General features: G+C 43.0%; 1 protein-coding gene across 8 annotated transcripts in view; it reads right to left on the reverse strand.

Moving 5' to 3' along the window:
• The window catches only part of ATP13A3 (ATPase 13A3), a 213,599-nt gene that overhangs the window by 94,724 nt on the left and 102,454 nt on the right, over positions 1–16,421 (reverse strand). For 6 of the 8 annotated variants that reach the window (XM_078772426.1, XM_068105924.2, XM_068105923.2 and 3 more), the window contains 7 exons: positions 15,664–15,743; positions 15,390–15,432; positions 15,027–15,136; positions 11,341–11,437; positions 10,995–11,067; positions 7,286–7,463; positions 688–872 (listed from right to left, as the gene is read on the reverse strand). In XM_078772426.1, the coding sequence (XP_078628552.1) occupies positions 688–872; positions 7,286–7,463; positions 10,995–11,067; positions 11,341–11,437; positions 15,027–15,136; positions 15,390–15,432; positions 15,664–15,743 (766 nt within the window). Of the gene's footprint in view, positions 1–687; positions 873–7,278; positions 7,464–10,994; positions 11,068–11,340; positions 11,438–15,026; positions 15,137–15,389; positions 15,433–15,663; positions 15,744–16,421 lie in introns of those variants that run through there. The other 2 variants (XM_078772427.1, XM_078772428.1) reach the window with 2 other exon arrangements.

Below are 16,421 nucleotides of genomic sequence, written 5' to 3' on the forward strand. Positions count from 1 at the left end.
TGTACTTCTCCTGCAACTGCCTCACAATAAAAAGCGCGTCTGTCGTTCCTCTTCCTGGCATAAATCCAAACTGCATTTCGTTGATCTTCACTTTCTTCCTTGTCCTCCTCTCCAACACCCTTTCCAATACCTTCATTCCATGCTCCAATAACTTTATAGCTCGGTACGAGCCACACTCCAGACGGTCACCTTTCCCCTTGTACAGAGGGACGAGGGTACTCAGTTCCCAATCCACTGGAATGCGGCCTTCTTTCACCACCAGATTACAGATCTCTGTCATTCTCTTCACACCCCAACTTCCTGCTGCCTTCAACATATCTCCCACAACTCCCGTCGGCCCTCCCGCTTTTCTACTCTTCATTGCTTTTATCGCTTCCTCAACTTCCTTCTCAGTTATCTTCTCTGCCGGTCCTAAAACTGGGTTACTCTCTATGTTGCCATCCCATTCATTCTCTGTAATCAACAGCATTTCCATATATCTTTTCCATCTTCCTTTAATTCCATCTGGGTCCACAACGATTTGTCCCACTTCATCCTTCAAGCAACTCACCCCCATCACATCACACCTCTCTTTCGCTATCTGCTTTGCAATCCTGAATACTGCTCTCTAAAGTGTGCATGGTAAAAATACAAAATGGTAATTGGGGTCTGTGCAAGTCCCCAAAGGGCATGATCATCCGTACTCACAATTACGACGGACAGGCTGTCGGAATGGTGGGCCTTTCGAGAATGCAAGGGCACCAAAAATGTACTGGAAGCTTGAAACGAAGAAGAGTGTCGTGTTTTCAAACGTCCTGATGTTGTTCTCATCCGAATACAGTCGAGTGTTGTTGCTAGCATTGTTTGACTCCACGCTCTGATTGCCGCAGACGCTGTGGGCAGCAGGGTTAGGACCAAGTGACTGCTAATAGGGCATCCAAAATGACAATGCACAATCTGGTAAACACATTCCATTTCAACAAGGTCAGTTGAGATGATAAAAGGTGCTTCCTTTTTGAGTTAATTCATTTTTTACTTTTTTTTTCTTTTTATGTATACAGGTATCGTGAATTTTATATGCAGGTATCCCCCGCTTAACAAAGGGTTACATACCTTTCTTTTTTACCCCTTTGTTATGCGCATCGTTGTTATGTGGTAGCTCGTCTTCCATTATTTATTATGGAAACATTACACTTCCTTTCCTAACCTTAATTATTCGGTCTACAAATGAAGCCATATTCTTGGTATAACGATGGTATTAGTTGCAAGTGACATTAAAATATTATTATTTACCTAATAATAAAGACAGTAACACAATAATAGAGTTAATTTATTTGTAGCACTTACCAAAACAATGTTGAGTCCAAGTTTCCATATGAGAAGGTGGTGGGAGGTGGTGGATGAGATGGTTATTTTTAACTCTTTCTTTCTGAAAAGTTAATTATTCGCAAGCCTTCTGAAAAGTTAATCACCTGCAAAAGGCTGCACACATAGAAGAGCTGTCATGCAAAGCTACTTGCAGTCTACATGGCTCTTGTCCATAGCCAAATGGTGTACTACTCTCTGCCATGGGCTGGAGCTCCAGCATCAAATCAATCTCTTCTGTAGTCTGTATTCTGTGGAATGTAAAGATCTCAAATTGTTGGAATATGTCATGAAGAGGCAATCAATGTCTGTTGCTCTCACATCGATGGTAGGTCAGTGATCTCTGTACTTTCTATCGTCTATTCTGAAATATTGCTCCCTCTGCTCTCTGTCCTCTCCAGCAACTAAAGAATGCACATGCTTTTCCAGTAATTCCCTTTCAATAAACTTGCCAAATTCAGGCTCACTGCATACCTCAACTCTTTTAGTCCTCGCTTCACCCATCTATGGAACCACTCCAAGGCTGTGGAATCTCACTCTTCACTCCAAGGTTTCAAGTAAGCAGTGCACCATCATCTCAATAACCTTTCATAACTCAACCATTTTACTTGCTAGCTTGAGTTTGCTCCCCTCCTTCCTGTCCATTCATTCCTTTGTTGTTTTCCCACAAGTAGTTATACATTGCTCTTCCATGAGCCTCACTCTTGTTGAGAATTAACAAGAAAATAACAAAAAAGAGGGTCAAAGGTGAAAAACAGTCACATGGAAAGATAATGTTATTTGGCTTTGCTCCCAAGGCAAGAACAATCGCAAATGCAAAGCACTGTCCATATTACAAGAAGGAAACTAGTAAGAGCAATCAGAGATTGCAGACCCTCGCCAGGACGTGTTTTCAGTGTTTTTTTAAAGACTTTTGTGTTAAAACAAATATGGCGCCCGAACCACGTGACTGATGACATCCTCATTCTTTGTTTTTTTCTCCACCAACTTATACCCAGATGATGCTCAAGAAATTTAATCTTGATCAGATGAAGTTTTGTACGTGTCGAATGTCATAATGGAGGCACCTATGACATAATCATTAACATATGTTATTCCACATGGAGAGTTCTTTACAATGTGTCAATTTTTTTCTACGCAGCGATTTCGTAGATATAGAGGTGCAAATTTTTTCGGTTTACCCAAGATGGCGCCCATACCACATGACCTATGACGTCATAATTATCGTTTAAAAATTCTACAGTTGGATGTGCACCTATGGTGAAAATGGTCACCACCTATGGTCAGCTCTCCACACTCTCCATCGAAATCAAAGTTAAGTAATTGTTCCCATTTGTATTTTCGTTATAACTGTATTTATTTTATGGTGTGTGTACGTATATTGTGTCCCGAGGAAGATTTTCGGTGCAAATCTTTCATACCTGTATAGAAAATCGTGTTAATCGTGTCGTGTCTTTTGAGGCCTTGTACAGTGTACAACCTTGAGGCTTTGTTTTTCTCAGCGGTCCGTCGTTTGTGCTCCAATAACTTTTGTTCTCTGTTTTTCCCAGTCTTTTCACCCCATAGCCTACTTCCTTGTGTAAATCCCAACTATAAAAAAAACAACAAAAAAACAAAACATTTCCTTCTCTGTTCTCATTCGTTTATTCGTTCTTATTCGTTCGTTCGTTCTTCGACCACGTGTTTCTCCCCCATTTCCCCAGATAGTTTTCACTGTTATAAACCTTACAATGTTTACACTTTCCCCTCAAGTTCTGTATTCCGTCATATATTATAACACCTTTTTCTTCTTCTTTTTAAAAGGCTGCTTTCGACTTGCTCACCAAATCTATTCATCCCAAAAAAAAAATCCATCTCTTATAGTGCCTTTTTTCTACATTCCCTAAACTCTCCTGCACTCCATCCTCCATCCAGCGTCCTTAAACGTATTTTTGACTCGAAGGTCACAAGAAACTCATTTTGCAATAAATGTTCGTTTCCCATAAATCGTACACTTTCAAAAATCCAATCTCACCCCTCCCCTCCAAATCTTCCCCATAACCCCTCCCCTCCAAATCTTCCCCATCACCTCTCCCCTCCAAATCTTCCCCATCACCCATCCCTTTCAAATCTCCCCCTTGCCCCCTCCCTCCTAAACTACCCCCTCACCCCTCCCCTCCAAGACTCCCCCTCACCCCTCCCCTCCTAGACTCCCCCCTCACCCCTCCCCTCCAAATCTCCCCCATATCCCATCCCTTTCAAATCCCTCCCCTTGTCCCTTCCCTCCTAAACTCCCCCCTCGCTCCTCCCCTTCAAATCTCCCCACCCTCATTTCTTCTCAATTTCCCCCCTCTCACTCCCCCTCCTCAAAGCGTCCTCCCCGCTTCTTCCCCCTTCCAACTCTCACCTCCATCTCCCCCAACCTTCTGCCTCGCTCTTCCCCCTCCTCAAATAACACCTCATTGTGCCTCACCCAATCACCATCAAACCTTTTGTCCGCCCCATCCTTCCCTTTCTCCGAGCTATTCTGAAATCTCTGACACACCTTCAAGAGCTCTCCCTACCTCTTCCACCTCTTCCACATCTTACCCTACCCCTCCTCCCCCCTGTTCTGTATCCGATGCTCCCCCTTCCTCTTCATTAACGGTATGGACCTCAAACATCCGGGGCCTTCGTTCAAACTTAACTGATCTCTCCATACAGGTTGCTTCTGTCAAACCAGACGTGATCTGCTTAACAGAAACTTTCCTCCTTCATGATGTCTCTGATTCCTTAGTATCTCTCCCGGGTTACTCCCTCCTCCGGTATGATAGACCTGAGCCTCGTCCTGGAGGTGGGGTTGCTATCTTTATCAAAAACTCTCTTCCTCACTCGCCCTGCACTGCACTCTCTCCACCTCACCCCCAGGAATACCTCTGGCTATGGCTTCCCCTTTGCTCCCACCTCTTCTTCATATGTGTGTTGTAACGTCCACCAAACAGTGATGACTCCATCTACATCTCGCTGTCTGATAATATGGACCAACTTCTATCTACTCATCCCAACTCTCTCTCTTCCTCATATGTGGTGATTTCAATCGTCACCATGCCAGTTGGCTGGGTGTGGGTACCTCTCTCAACAGCCATGGCTCCTCAGCAAAGGACTTCTGCGACTCACTGGGACTGACACAATCTGTCAATTTCGCAACCCGGATCTCAGTCAATGGAGCATCTTCTCTTCTGGACTTGGTTATGACTAACTTCCCTGAAAATGTCTGCTGCTCTTCTTCTGCTCCAATCGGATCATCTGATCATGTGCTTGTTAAAGTGGACATCTCTCTGACCATTCTCGGGGAGCCTGCTCAGCACCGACGAGTCTGGCATTTCACTCAGGCCAACTGGCACGGTCTTCAAGCAGCCATCAATCATCTGGACTGGTCTCCCATCTCTACCACCTCTGACATCAACTCATCCTGGGAATTCTTCCAAAGTAAATTGCTCTCTCTCATGAACAGATTTATTCCATCTCGTCTTCAGTTGTCATACCCTTCCTCCCGTCCATGGTACACGGAATCTTGTGGTGAGGCTGTTGCCAGAAACAACTTGCCTTCGTCTCCTGGAAAACAAATCCAATGGAAGGAAATCTCATTTCCTTTCACAAAGCCCGAAACAAATGTGTGTCCACCCTCAGGAGAGCCAGGAAACAATATCTCTCTGTTCTCAAGACCGAACTCTCAAACCTGTCTCCTTCCTGCAAATCCTGGTGCCGTCTGGTCAAATCCATTCCTGGTGTTTGTTCCCCCTCCATCCCCTCCCTCACCTCAAACGGCTACACAGCTGACTCCGCACGTGAAAAGGCTGAATGCCTCAACTCTGTGTTTGCCTCTAAATCTTGTGTCCCAAACCCATCCCTCTCTGTACCCACCGTACCCAGTCGTACCCAGCTGCTCCTGGACTCCGTGTCCTTTCCTCCTGACAAGGTGGAAAAGTTTCTGTCAACCCTCGACTCTGATTCTGCAACTGGACCTGACGGCATCAGCCCACGGGTCCTAAAATCCTGTTCTTCCGCTCTTTCACTCCCTCTCTCTGTTCTCTTCACCCTCTCTTTTGCTCAAGGTCAACTGCAATCTGCTTGGAAATCAGCCAACATCACCGCTTTGCACAAAAAGGTGCAAAAACAGATCCTAGCAACTACAGACCAATCAGCCTTCTCCCAATTATCAGCAAAGTCATGGAATCCATCATTGCTTCGGATATGAAATCCTTCCTCTCCTCCAATGGCTTGATCTCTGATCATCAATTTGGTTTCAGACCAGGTCACTCTACTCTGGACATGCTGCTTCTGCTGTCTCAACAATGGATGGAGGTCCTCAATGCCAAACAGGATATTAGAGCTGTCTCCCTCGACATATCACGTGCCTTCGATACGGTCTGGCACCCCACTCTGCTCACCAAACTCTCCTCCTTTGGTATCCATGGAAATCTCCACGCATGGCTGGCGGACTTCCTCTCTAGTCATAGTCAACGTGTGGCCCTGAATGGGTTTCTCTCATCTCCTCTTCCTGTTCAGGCTGGAGTTCCCCAAAGCAGTGTTCTGGGCCCTGTGCTTTTTCTGGTCTTCATCAATGATATCTCTGACTCTCTTGAAAATCCTCTCTATCTCTTTGCTGATGACTCCACTCTCTGCCGCTCCATTCCTCATCCCTCAGATCGGCAGTCTGCAGCCTCCTCACTCTCTGCAGACCTGGCCAAAATCACAGACTGGGCAAACAAGTGGAACATGTCTTTCAATCCTGACAAATCTCACACTCTTACGATGTCTCTCCGAAAAGACCGACTGGACAACCCTCCCATCTACTTTCTGAATAATCCTCTCCAAGAAGTTCTGTCATTCAAGCTTTTGGGTCTCACTATATACCATGATCCTTCCTGGGAAAACAACATTTCCAAGCTGGCCTCCAAAGCCAGTCGCCTTTGTCGTGCGAAGTCCTTCCTTGGCACACCTGAGCTCCTCACCACATACAAGGCTTTCATCTGCAGCTCAATGGAGTACTGCTCTCCCCTCTGGGCTGGTGCTCCTGCCTCACACCTAGCTCGTCTTCACGCTGTTGAAACAAAAGCGTTCAGAATCATTGGAATGTCCCGCGATGACGCTATCTCCAAGGGCCTTTCACTTAATCACCGCAGGCAGGTTGGTGGTTTTTCCGTCTTCTCCCGACTCCTCTCCGGCCTTGGTCCCCCAGCTCTCTCTGGGTCTGTCCCCCAAATATTCCTGCAGGTCGCACAAGATCTGTCTGCAACCCTCTTATGGTTAAACTGCCAAAATCAAGACTCTCTGCTCACCTTCACTCCTTCATTCCTCTTTTCTCCCGCCTCTGGAACAAACTCCCTCACTCTCTTCAATCCCACTCCTCCCTCCAGGTCTTTAAAACGGCTGTTCACCACCATCTCTTATCTTCCCCAATCCAAAACCTTGATCTTTTCTACCCCCGCTAATTTCACCCCAAATCCACTTTTTTGAGGTGACTTTTGACTTCTTTCCTGGAAGTCCTTGGTGTCCTTGCGTTTTATACCTATCCTGCCTCCCCCCAGGCCCTCTCCCTCCAAAAACATCTCCCGATGTCCCTGCTCTCAAATGTTGTGTTTGTGTGCTTCCTCCCCTTCTCTCCCCATCTTGTCGACCGCTCCCCTTTTTATATACTTTGTTTGCTTGTTTGTTTGATTTGTTTGTTTGATAAATGTTAGCTCTTTCACGAGCCTCGACTCTGTATACAAAAAAAAAAAAAAAAAAAAAAAAAAAAAACGGTTGCACAGAAAATCATATTTATTCTGTGCGGACAAACAAACAGACAAACAAACAAACAAACGGACTCAAATGCAATACCATCTCCTCATGCAAGGGTAATTATGTAACTCGTACAAGAATAACCCCCCCCCCCCCCCCCAAAAAAAACAGTCCACTCCAAACTCATCTCACCACGTACTCGAGATTGGGGTGCCAGGCGTCATGCCAGGGCTGGGCACGGACCCACAGGAACGCGGCCACTTGGATGCCAACCATGATGACCACCTGAAGAAGCAGTGACACGATGAGTCGTGGGGAAGTGAGCGAAAAAGGTGGTCGTTTCAGGGTCAGCTCCTTCCATGCCTCAGCCAGAGACACTGTAGGCAAGCCAAGCCACTGTTAGCAATGTATTTCTCATGCAAAGGTACAATGTAGTACAATTCCAAGAGCAACAATCTCATTGAAAGAAAAACTAGGACACTCTTCGACGTAATGACGTCGACCGATATGTCGACTGACGTCGATCACATTATTACATCATTATACGTACTTCTTTTTTTTTTAATGTTGAAGGCTCCAGTCACGGACTATATAGTCCTCATCGAGGCCAGGCCTTACTTAAAATAACTGCATAAAGAGAAATAAAAGAAAGAGAATGTAAAGATAAGGAGTGAAAATGAGAAATAAAAGTGTATGATGCAAAGTGTACGGTGTTTGTTTGCGAGAAGGAGATTGAAGCTAGCCTGGTAGCGAGAATTTGAGTGAGACATAAAGTAAGATCAGCAATCCTGACACGGAGAGTGGAAGATGGTTCCGGGCACCACTTTAAGGCTCCTAAGTCTGAACGGTAGTACCACCCTGAGCAGTTGCTCTCTACAACCTACTACCTAAATCTTTGTAATTGCACCAAGTTTGATTTAAATCCCTTCAGCTGTTCACAAGTTGGCACGGCAACATATTTTTTACTCAACATTACCTCTGATCGCTTGACCCCAAAATTTAATCAGTTCATGCATACATCATTATACATACCTGTACCAAATTTGATTTAAATCTCTTCAGCTGTTCTCAAATTATCACATTTGTACCTGACATAACCTCTGACCTTTGATCTCTTGATGCCATAAACCGAATCAGTTCATCTTTGCATCATATATACAAAAAAAAGACGATGTAATACTGCTGAGTAAACACTTTTTGAAGAAATACGCTATTAGGTGTATTATTATTAATTAATAAGCTCTACGTTTACAAGATAGATTAATGGGATAAACCAGTATACTCAGACTGCGGTGAGAAGTTACTTTCACAATATTAGCAATGCTTTGCAATGTGGTAAATATTTTTGAATACCAATTATTTAAATTCCTATAAAGTATACAGTCTCCAAATATTGTATTGCAACTAACATGGTTTTATGGTTTTTCTTATGCCAGAGATAAAAAATTGGGAAAATCTTTATTTCTACTGTACAGTCATTAGGAATGCACAAACATTGACACCATCCTTTGACCAACACAAACTTCCTTGAGAATGATGATAATGACATCAACGAGGCCAACATAATTTCCTTACAAACCATGAATACATTGCCTCAATATTAAAGTTATTTGATATGAACTCCTCAATATAAATGCTACTATTCTCACAAATATCGACAAAATATATTGAAAATGGGTATTTAGAAAAGAATGCTGTGCGTATGGCCAGGAAAGGAGAAAAAGGACCGAGGGTGGCACGTGAGTCGATAGCTGCTGCCCCTCAAAATTAAAAATACAGTACAAATGCAATTCGCTCACTTTATTAGAAATGGATGTCTGATTAGTTTGACCATTTTGGGGCCCTCAAGACCTTTTAAGACCCATTAGACTTGTGAAGAAATTTACGTCCTTTTTACCCCTTGACCCTTAGACCTTTAGACCCAACCTACTATTGGAAAATACCCTTTAGATCGTTAGACCCCTATAGATACTCAGAGATCACAGAGACCGTTTAGTTTAGACCCTTATAGACGCACACCACACAAACATGTATAGTTTCCATAGCAACCATTGTTTATTTGGATTTTTCAAGTACATGACATATTTCTTGTTATTTGCGAAAATCGAAGATTTTTCAAGTATATTGGTTGGTCTTGTGCGTTATTCCATCTGTTTGTCTGTCTGTCTGTCTGACTGTCTGTCTGACTGTCTGTCTGACTATGTCTGACTATGTCTGACTATGTCTGACTGTATGTCAGTCGCCTACAGGTCACAATTTTCAACCGATCTTCACGAAACTTCACCAAATGGTAGAGTTGGTCATAAGCAAGAAGCCTATTGTTTTGGGGTCAAAAGGTCAATAGGTCAACATCGGCCAAAGGTCACCAACTTTGTCAAATTTCTAAAATCCTCAATTTCCATCCGATTGACTTAAAATTTTAAGAGGATTTGCATATCTGGTCACCGAATTCAACGACCAATTATATTTTAGGTCAACATAGGCCAAACGGTCAATATCGGCCGAATTTCTAAAATCCTCAATTTTCATCCGAATGACTTGCGATTTTAATAGGATTTGCACATATGGTCACGAAATTCAACCACCAACTATTTGAGGTCAACATAGGCCGAATTTATAAAACCCTCAATTTTCATCCGATTGACTTGAAAATTTAAGAGGAGTTGCATATTGGGACACTGAATTCAACCAGCAAGTATTTTTGAGGTCAACATAGGCCAAAAGGAAAACATAGGCCAAGATTCTAAAATCCTCAATTTTCATCCAATTAACTTGAAATTTGAAGAGGACATGCATATCTGGTCACTAAATTCAACCACCAACTATTTTTGAGATCAACATAGACCAAGTTTCTAAAATCCTCAATTTTAAACCGATCAACTTGAAATTTGAAGAGGATTTCCATATATGGTCACTGAATTCAACCCACAACTATTTTTGAGGTCAACATAGGCCAAAAGGTCAACATAGGCCAAAAGGTCAACATAGGCCAAAAGGTCAACATAGGCCAAATTTCTAAAATCCTCAATTTTTATCCAAGTAACTTGAAATTTGAAGAGGACATGCATATCTGGGTCACTGAATTCAACCACCAACTATTCTTGAGATCAAGATAGGCCAAATTTCTAAAATCCTCAATTTTCATCTGATTAACTTGAAATTTGAAGTGGATTTGCATATCTGGACACTAAATTCAACCACCAAGTCTTTTTGAGGTCAACATAGGCCAAGTTTCTAAAATCCTCAATTTTCATTCGATTGACTTGAAATTTTAAGAGGACTTGCATACCAGGTCACTGAATGCAACCACCAATTATTTTTGAGGTTGTCATTGGCCAACAACTTATTTTAGGGATTTTGCAAATATCGTGCTATGCACGACATATTTATTGTTTGTCTGTCTGTCTGTGAACAGGATAACTCAATGTTATGGACAAATCGGGATGAAATTTGGTGGAGAGGGTGGGAGCGTGACAAGGACGAATGTATTCGATTTTAGTGAAGATACCGACACAAAATGTTGAGCGATTGTTCACCATCAAAAGATAGGGCCAAAAACGATATACAGCATGCAGCACAATATCTCAAAATTACGACGAAATTCAGACAAAACTTGGTAGATGAGTTGGCTTAAGTGACAAGGACAAGCAGATTCTAGTTTGGTTCAGGTCCAGATGTATATCCACCCTTTCAGTGGGATACAAACGTAAACTGTTCAGCATGGCGGAGGTATGTGCTCTACTGAGTGTCGTTGTAGTTGTGAAGGGTTCTCACCCTTTACAACCATTCTTACATTTAAACTTACGCATAACTTAGTGAAATTATCACATGATGACAAACATTTAAAAGAGTGACTAATCAATGTTGAACTGTCTGACAATTTCTGCAGAACTAGAGCAAGAGCTTACTTGTGAATGCGAGTGAGAGGATAAGAAACATGTCGATGAATAAAAACTGGAAGTCGCCCAAGTTGCTGTGGATCTGTTCAAGGCAAATAAAATACACAAAAACATGCATAAATAAATAAACAAAAACGAAATGTTTCACTCCAAAAGGTGTCCATCACTGTGGTACAGGCACGCAGAGCACTAACAACATATTCAACACAAGTTACACATAAATACAAAGATAAAACCCAAATATCAAAACAACCAATTTGATAATCAAAACGATTTAATCCGACAAACCTTTCATGTTTCCAACCCAGACCAAGTCCACAACTACCTGCACTGGAGTGTAAAGAGAGACACTTACAGAGTAAAGCAGTAGAACGGTGGAAAACTGCATAATTGAGTAAAGCGCCATGAACTTGAAAACGCAGAAAGAAGTCATGAGTGCAGCCCGCCCTTCCCTGTCCAAACACATGCCACGGTGATGGAAATGCATAAGCAATACCAAATCATGGCCAATCACATAAAACAAATTATTTCACAAGTATGTGACACACTATGAAGCCAAAAGCTCAGATGTTAATGTCGCATCTCAACTTGCAATGTTTTTTTTTTTTTGGACACAAGATCGAGGCTCATGTAAGAGCTAACACTAATCACAAAAAAACATAAATGGACACATAAAACATATAATAAAGGGAGCGGGAAACAAGATTGGGAGAGAGAGGGAAGCACACAAGTACAACAGTCGAGAACAGGGACATCGGGAGATCTGTGGGAGGGAGAGGGCTTGGGGGGAGGGGTCAGGGGAAGGGTGGGGATGGCAGACGTATAAAACAAATGGATACTGCTAGGACTTCCAGGAAAGAAGTCGGTATTTCAGAAAAGTAGATCTGGGGTGAATTAACGGGGGTAGAAAATATCAAGGTTTTGGATGGGGGAAGATAAGAGATGGTGATGAACAGCTGTTTTAAAGACCTGGAGGGAGGAGTGGGATTGAAGAGAGTGAGGGAGTTTGTTCCAGAGGCGGGAGAAAAGAGGAATGAAAGAGTGAAGGTGAGCAGCGAGTCTTGATTTTGGCAGTTTCACCAGAAGAGGGCTGCTGGCAGATCTTGTGTGACCTGAAGGAATATCACAGACAGAGCTGGGGGAGCTAGGCCAGAGATGAGTCGGTAGAAGACAGAAAGACCACCAACCTGCCTGCGGTGAGCCAGTGAAAGGCCCTCAGAGTCAGCTTCATCGCAGGCGATTGCAATGATTCTGAAAGCTTTGGTTTCAACCGCATGAAGCAGAGTTAGGTGTGAGGCATGAGCACCAGCCCAGAAGGGAGAGCAGTATTCCATTGAGCTGCGGATGAAAGCCTTGTATGTGGTGAGGAGGTCAGGTGTGCCAATGAAGGACTTCGCACAACGGAGGATGCCCAGTCGGCGACTGGCTTTGGAGGCCAGCTTGAAAGTGTGGTTTTCCCAGGAAAGATCATGGCAGATAGTGAGACCCAAAAGCTTGAGTGACAGAACTTCTTAGAGAGGATTGTTGAGAAAGTAGATGGAAGGGTTGTCCAGACAGTCTTTTCGGAGAGACATAGTGAGAGTGTGAGATTTGTCAGGATTGAAAGATATGTTCCACTTGTTTGACCAGTCTGTGATTTTGTCCAGGTCTGCAGAGAGTGAGGCGGCTGCTGCCTGCCGATCTGAGGGATGAGGTATGGAGTGGCAGAGAGTGGAGTCATCAGCTAAGATCTCGAGAGGATTTTCCAGAAAGTCAGAGAAATCATTGATGAAGACCAGAAAAAGCACAGGGCCCAGAACACTGCCTTGAAGAACGCCAGCTTGAACAGGAAGTGGAGATGAGAGAAATCCATTCAGGGCCACAAGTTGACTGTGACCGGTGAGGAAGTCCGCAAGCCATTTGTGGAGGTTTCCATGGACACCATAATAGGAGAGTTTGGTGAGTAAGGCAGGGTGCCAGACCATATCGAAGGCATGTGATATGTCAAGGGAGACAGCTCCGATTTCCTGTCTGGCATCGAGGACCACCATCCATTGTTGAGACAGCAGAAGCAGCATGTCCAGAGTAGAATGACCTGGTCTGAGGTGAGGACATGATGTCAGATGTCGGTCTGAGGACAAAAATGAATTTTGCAACATGTCGTAGTTCCTGAAACTTATCCACTCACCAAATTCACAGAAAATGGTTCTGAACCAAAGAAAAATCACCCTGACAAACATGACGTTTTAATAATGCATTTCCATGTCATTACCTATCTGGGGACTTGCTCTTGAAAATGATCACCTCGTAAGTGCGATACTCATCATGTAATGACACCAAGTTCAGATATCTGCCAAGCTAATGGGGGCACAGGGATTTGTTTCAGCCTGACCTCCTTTCAGCACAGATAATGTTTGAACTGGCCAGCCCAACAGAATTAGAACTCAAGATAGTGCAGTTTTGGATACCCTGGGGAGTTACATCCAACACAAAGGAACCCTGCCTGGAGTTTAGATATATCAGTAGTATTTTGTTTCGATCAATTACCCCGCAACTAGTATCAGTGGACAGGGAAATGTGTTGAGATCGTGGAGTAGGTTTGAATTCCCTCTTGTAACTCTTCTCTACATCCTCTCTCTTTTTATATCCCTTACCTCTTCCCTTCCTTCGCCCCCCTTTCCCTCTTAATCTCTCTCATTCCCCACACCTCTTTTCAGTGCATCCAAACACACAAACTCACATTTTATTGCAAAACCACAATGCAAAGCCAAATCACAAGAACATCATCCACTAGTGTTGGGAACATCCAGTGCTCGATGGAGCAGCAAAGCCCGCATATGGGCAGGGTTACCAGAGGACAGTGTCCCCGAGCTGGGAGCTTCACCAATGAGCGTAGCTTGACAGCAGCCACACTTCAATGCGAAGGCAGCACCATGAACATCAAGCTGTGCCGTAATGCTGGCCACACTTTAGCCAAGGGCTTTATAAGTCTGGGGAACCCAAAACTCTGTCATGTACTTCCAGGGAGCAAGGAGCCAGAAGGAATCCCCAAGGAACGAGCCAAGGCAATGCGAGCCGCTGCGCATATGGGCGCTGCTGGGAGCGAGTGCGAACGAGCCGCAGAGCTCTTTCCCTGGACATACTGATGATTACACACTGATAAGCACGATCTTTCTCAAATTGTAATCGTCTACTTGGAACACACAAAGAGCCATCAATGATTTCCCCTCGACTTGTTCAGATCAGGGGTACTGACACGAATTCACGATTTCCACTTCGCATTACAAAGCATTCACCACATTTTACCCCCAACATGGTGCATTACACAATCACCCACTCTTCTTTCTCCACCCCCCCCCCCTCCCCACCCCCACCTCCTTTTTTTTATGTTGGGATCACGCAAGCCTGCAAGCTTGCCATCAAGTGAGCGAGGGGTCGCCAATAAGCCCGCCTTCTGTATCTCTCTCTCTATCACTATTACTTGTCTGATTTCCCGGAGTGAATGAGATGCCTATGTCTGTAGTTTCATGATAAGGTGATTGTCTAAAGGGCTTATGTGTATAAGGGTAAGACTTTCTTTTGTTTCACTACATTACTTGTAAATACATGCACATTTCTCAACATGACCTATCGTTTCCATCCTAACCGAGTATCTTTCTCTATTGGTTAGACAGAGTATGTAAATAGTGGATGCGAGTTTTCCCCCACAGTTTTGCTACGGTCAAACTAGCCGACGTAACACTTAAAGATCCGCTCGACCGTATTTGATTTAAATAGGAGTGGAGCATCAAGAGCTGGTACCCTATCTGGGGGATTAATTTGTCAGGAATGACGCGAGGACCCCACCGAAGTTAATCATCTCAGATGGCGTCTGGTTGCTCAGCAACTCGTCGGCTTCAGGGTTAAAGGTCGGGAAGCGGGTCCAAGAGGCCACTCGTGACCCAGCCAGCAAACCCATAACAATATAATATACCAATTGTTACAAAAATGACAAACCCTAATTTTTCAAATCACTGCATGATATGCAGCCAAGTTTGTGATAGGAATATAGCACTTTCTCACCGAATTAGTGTAGCAACACAGGTGATGCTTGGGTAGCAAGAAGTGAAAGGAGAAGCGACTGATGCTTCGAGTGCAGAAAGGGAGATCCCTCCATGCGCTCGTTTCAATGCCTTTTCAAAATAACATGTTCAGGAACAGCACATTAAAAAAATAGAAATGATTTGTGAAACCTCTGCATCTTTTCTGGATAAAACAATCACATCAACAAGAGCCAAACAACAAAAAAAACTTTAAGAAATTGCCAAAAATTCAAATGTTCACCAAAAAGGAAAATCTGGAAGATATTTATTGCAAGTAATAGTTCCACCAGCTCTCAGGCAGAGTCATGGAATATATAATCAAAATCAAGAATGCAATACTCACCCCGCAATCATTCGCTCCATCTCCGCACATACCCACGATGTAACTGTGCACAATAATGAGGACACTAAATATGGGGTTTTCAGTTTAAACGTTTGAATCCATCACCCCTCTCCTCATTTTTTCCAATCCAACTCCTTAGTCCACATATAGTATTGAATGGAAGGGGAAAAAGCCTGCTGCTTGCTCAAAAAGAGAGCCAGAAAAACCACAAAAAGTAATTAAACCTGATCCACAACTTGTGCAAACTGATTGCTGTGTTCCTGTGAGAACATACTCAACATTCTGAAGAGCTTCAATCAGGTGGGTTTTCTGGTCAGGGGACATACGTGCAAATACAGTTCCACCGACAGCAATCTGTGGGAAGAAAGAAAAATGAAAACAAACAAACATGCACACAAAAGATATATACATGCATATGCCATATACATACATACCGACATAAATCGGAAGAAATTAAATAAGTTATGGACATAGCTTCTGGACGATTTTATTTTCGACAAGCTTTCGGCCAAATAGGCCTTCTTCTCAGTCTTCCTCAAGTTCAACGAGATTGGTGATGAAAACACACAGATATTGCACATTTAAATGTTTTCCATTTTTGGTCACATGACGTGACCATTTTTTTAAAACCAGTATTTTTGTTCACATTTAACTCATATGACTTGTTGAACTTGAGGACGACTGAGAAGAAGGCCTGTTTGGCCGAAAGCTTGTCGAAGATTAAAGATTGTCCTGAAGCTATGTCGGTAATTTATTTAATTTCTCCTGATTATATATTTTATGCAAATGAGGCACTCTCCTCGTATTGTGGAGTTTCGACAACTTCTCACAGATATATATATATATATATATATATATATATATATATATATATATATATATATATATATATGTATGTATGTATGTATGTATGTATGTATGTATGTATGTATGTATGTATGTATGTATGTATGTATGTATGTGTGTGTGTATATATATATATATATATATATATATATATATATTGTTACGGTTCGCGGTTAAGGATGGTAT

This window comes from Myxine glutinosa, chromosome 2, assembly GCF_964187855.1.
Source record: "Myxine glutinosa chromosome 2, kmMyxGlut1.1, whole genome shotgun sequence".
Taxonomy (NCBI): Eukaryota; Metazoa; Chordata; class Myxini; order Myxiniformes; family Myxinidae; genus Myxine; species Myxine glutinosa.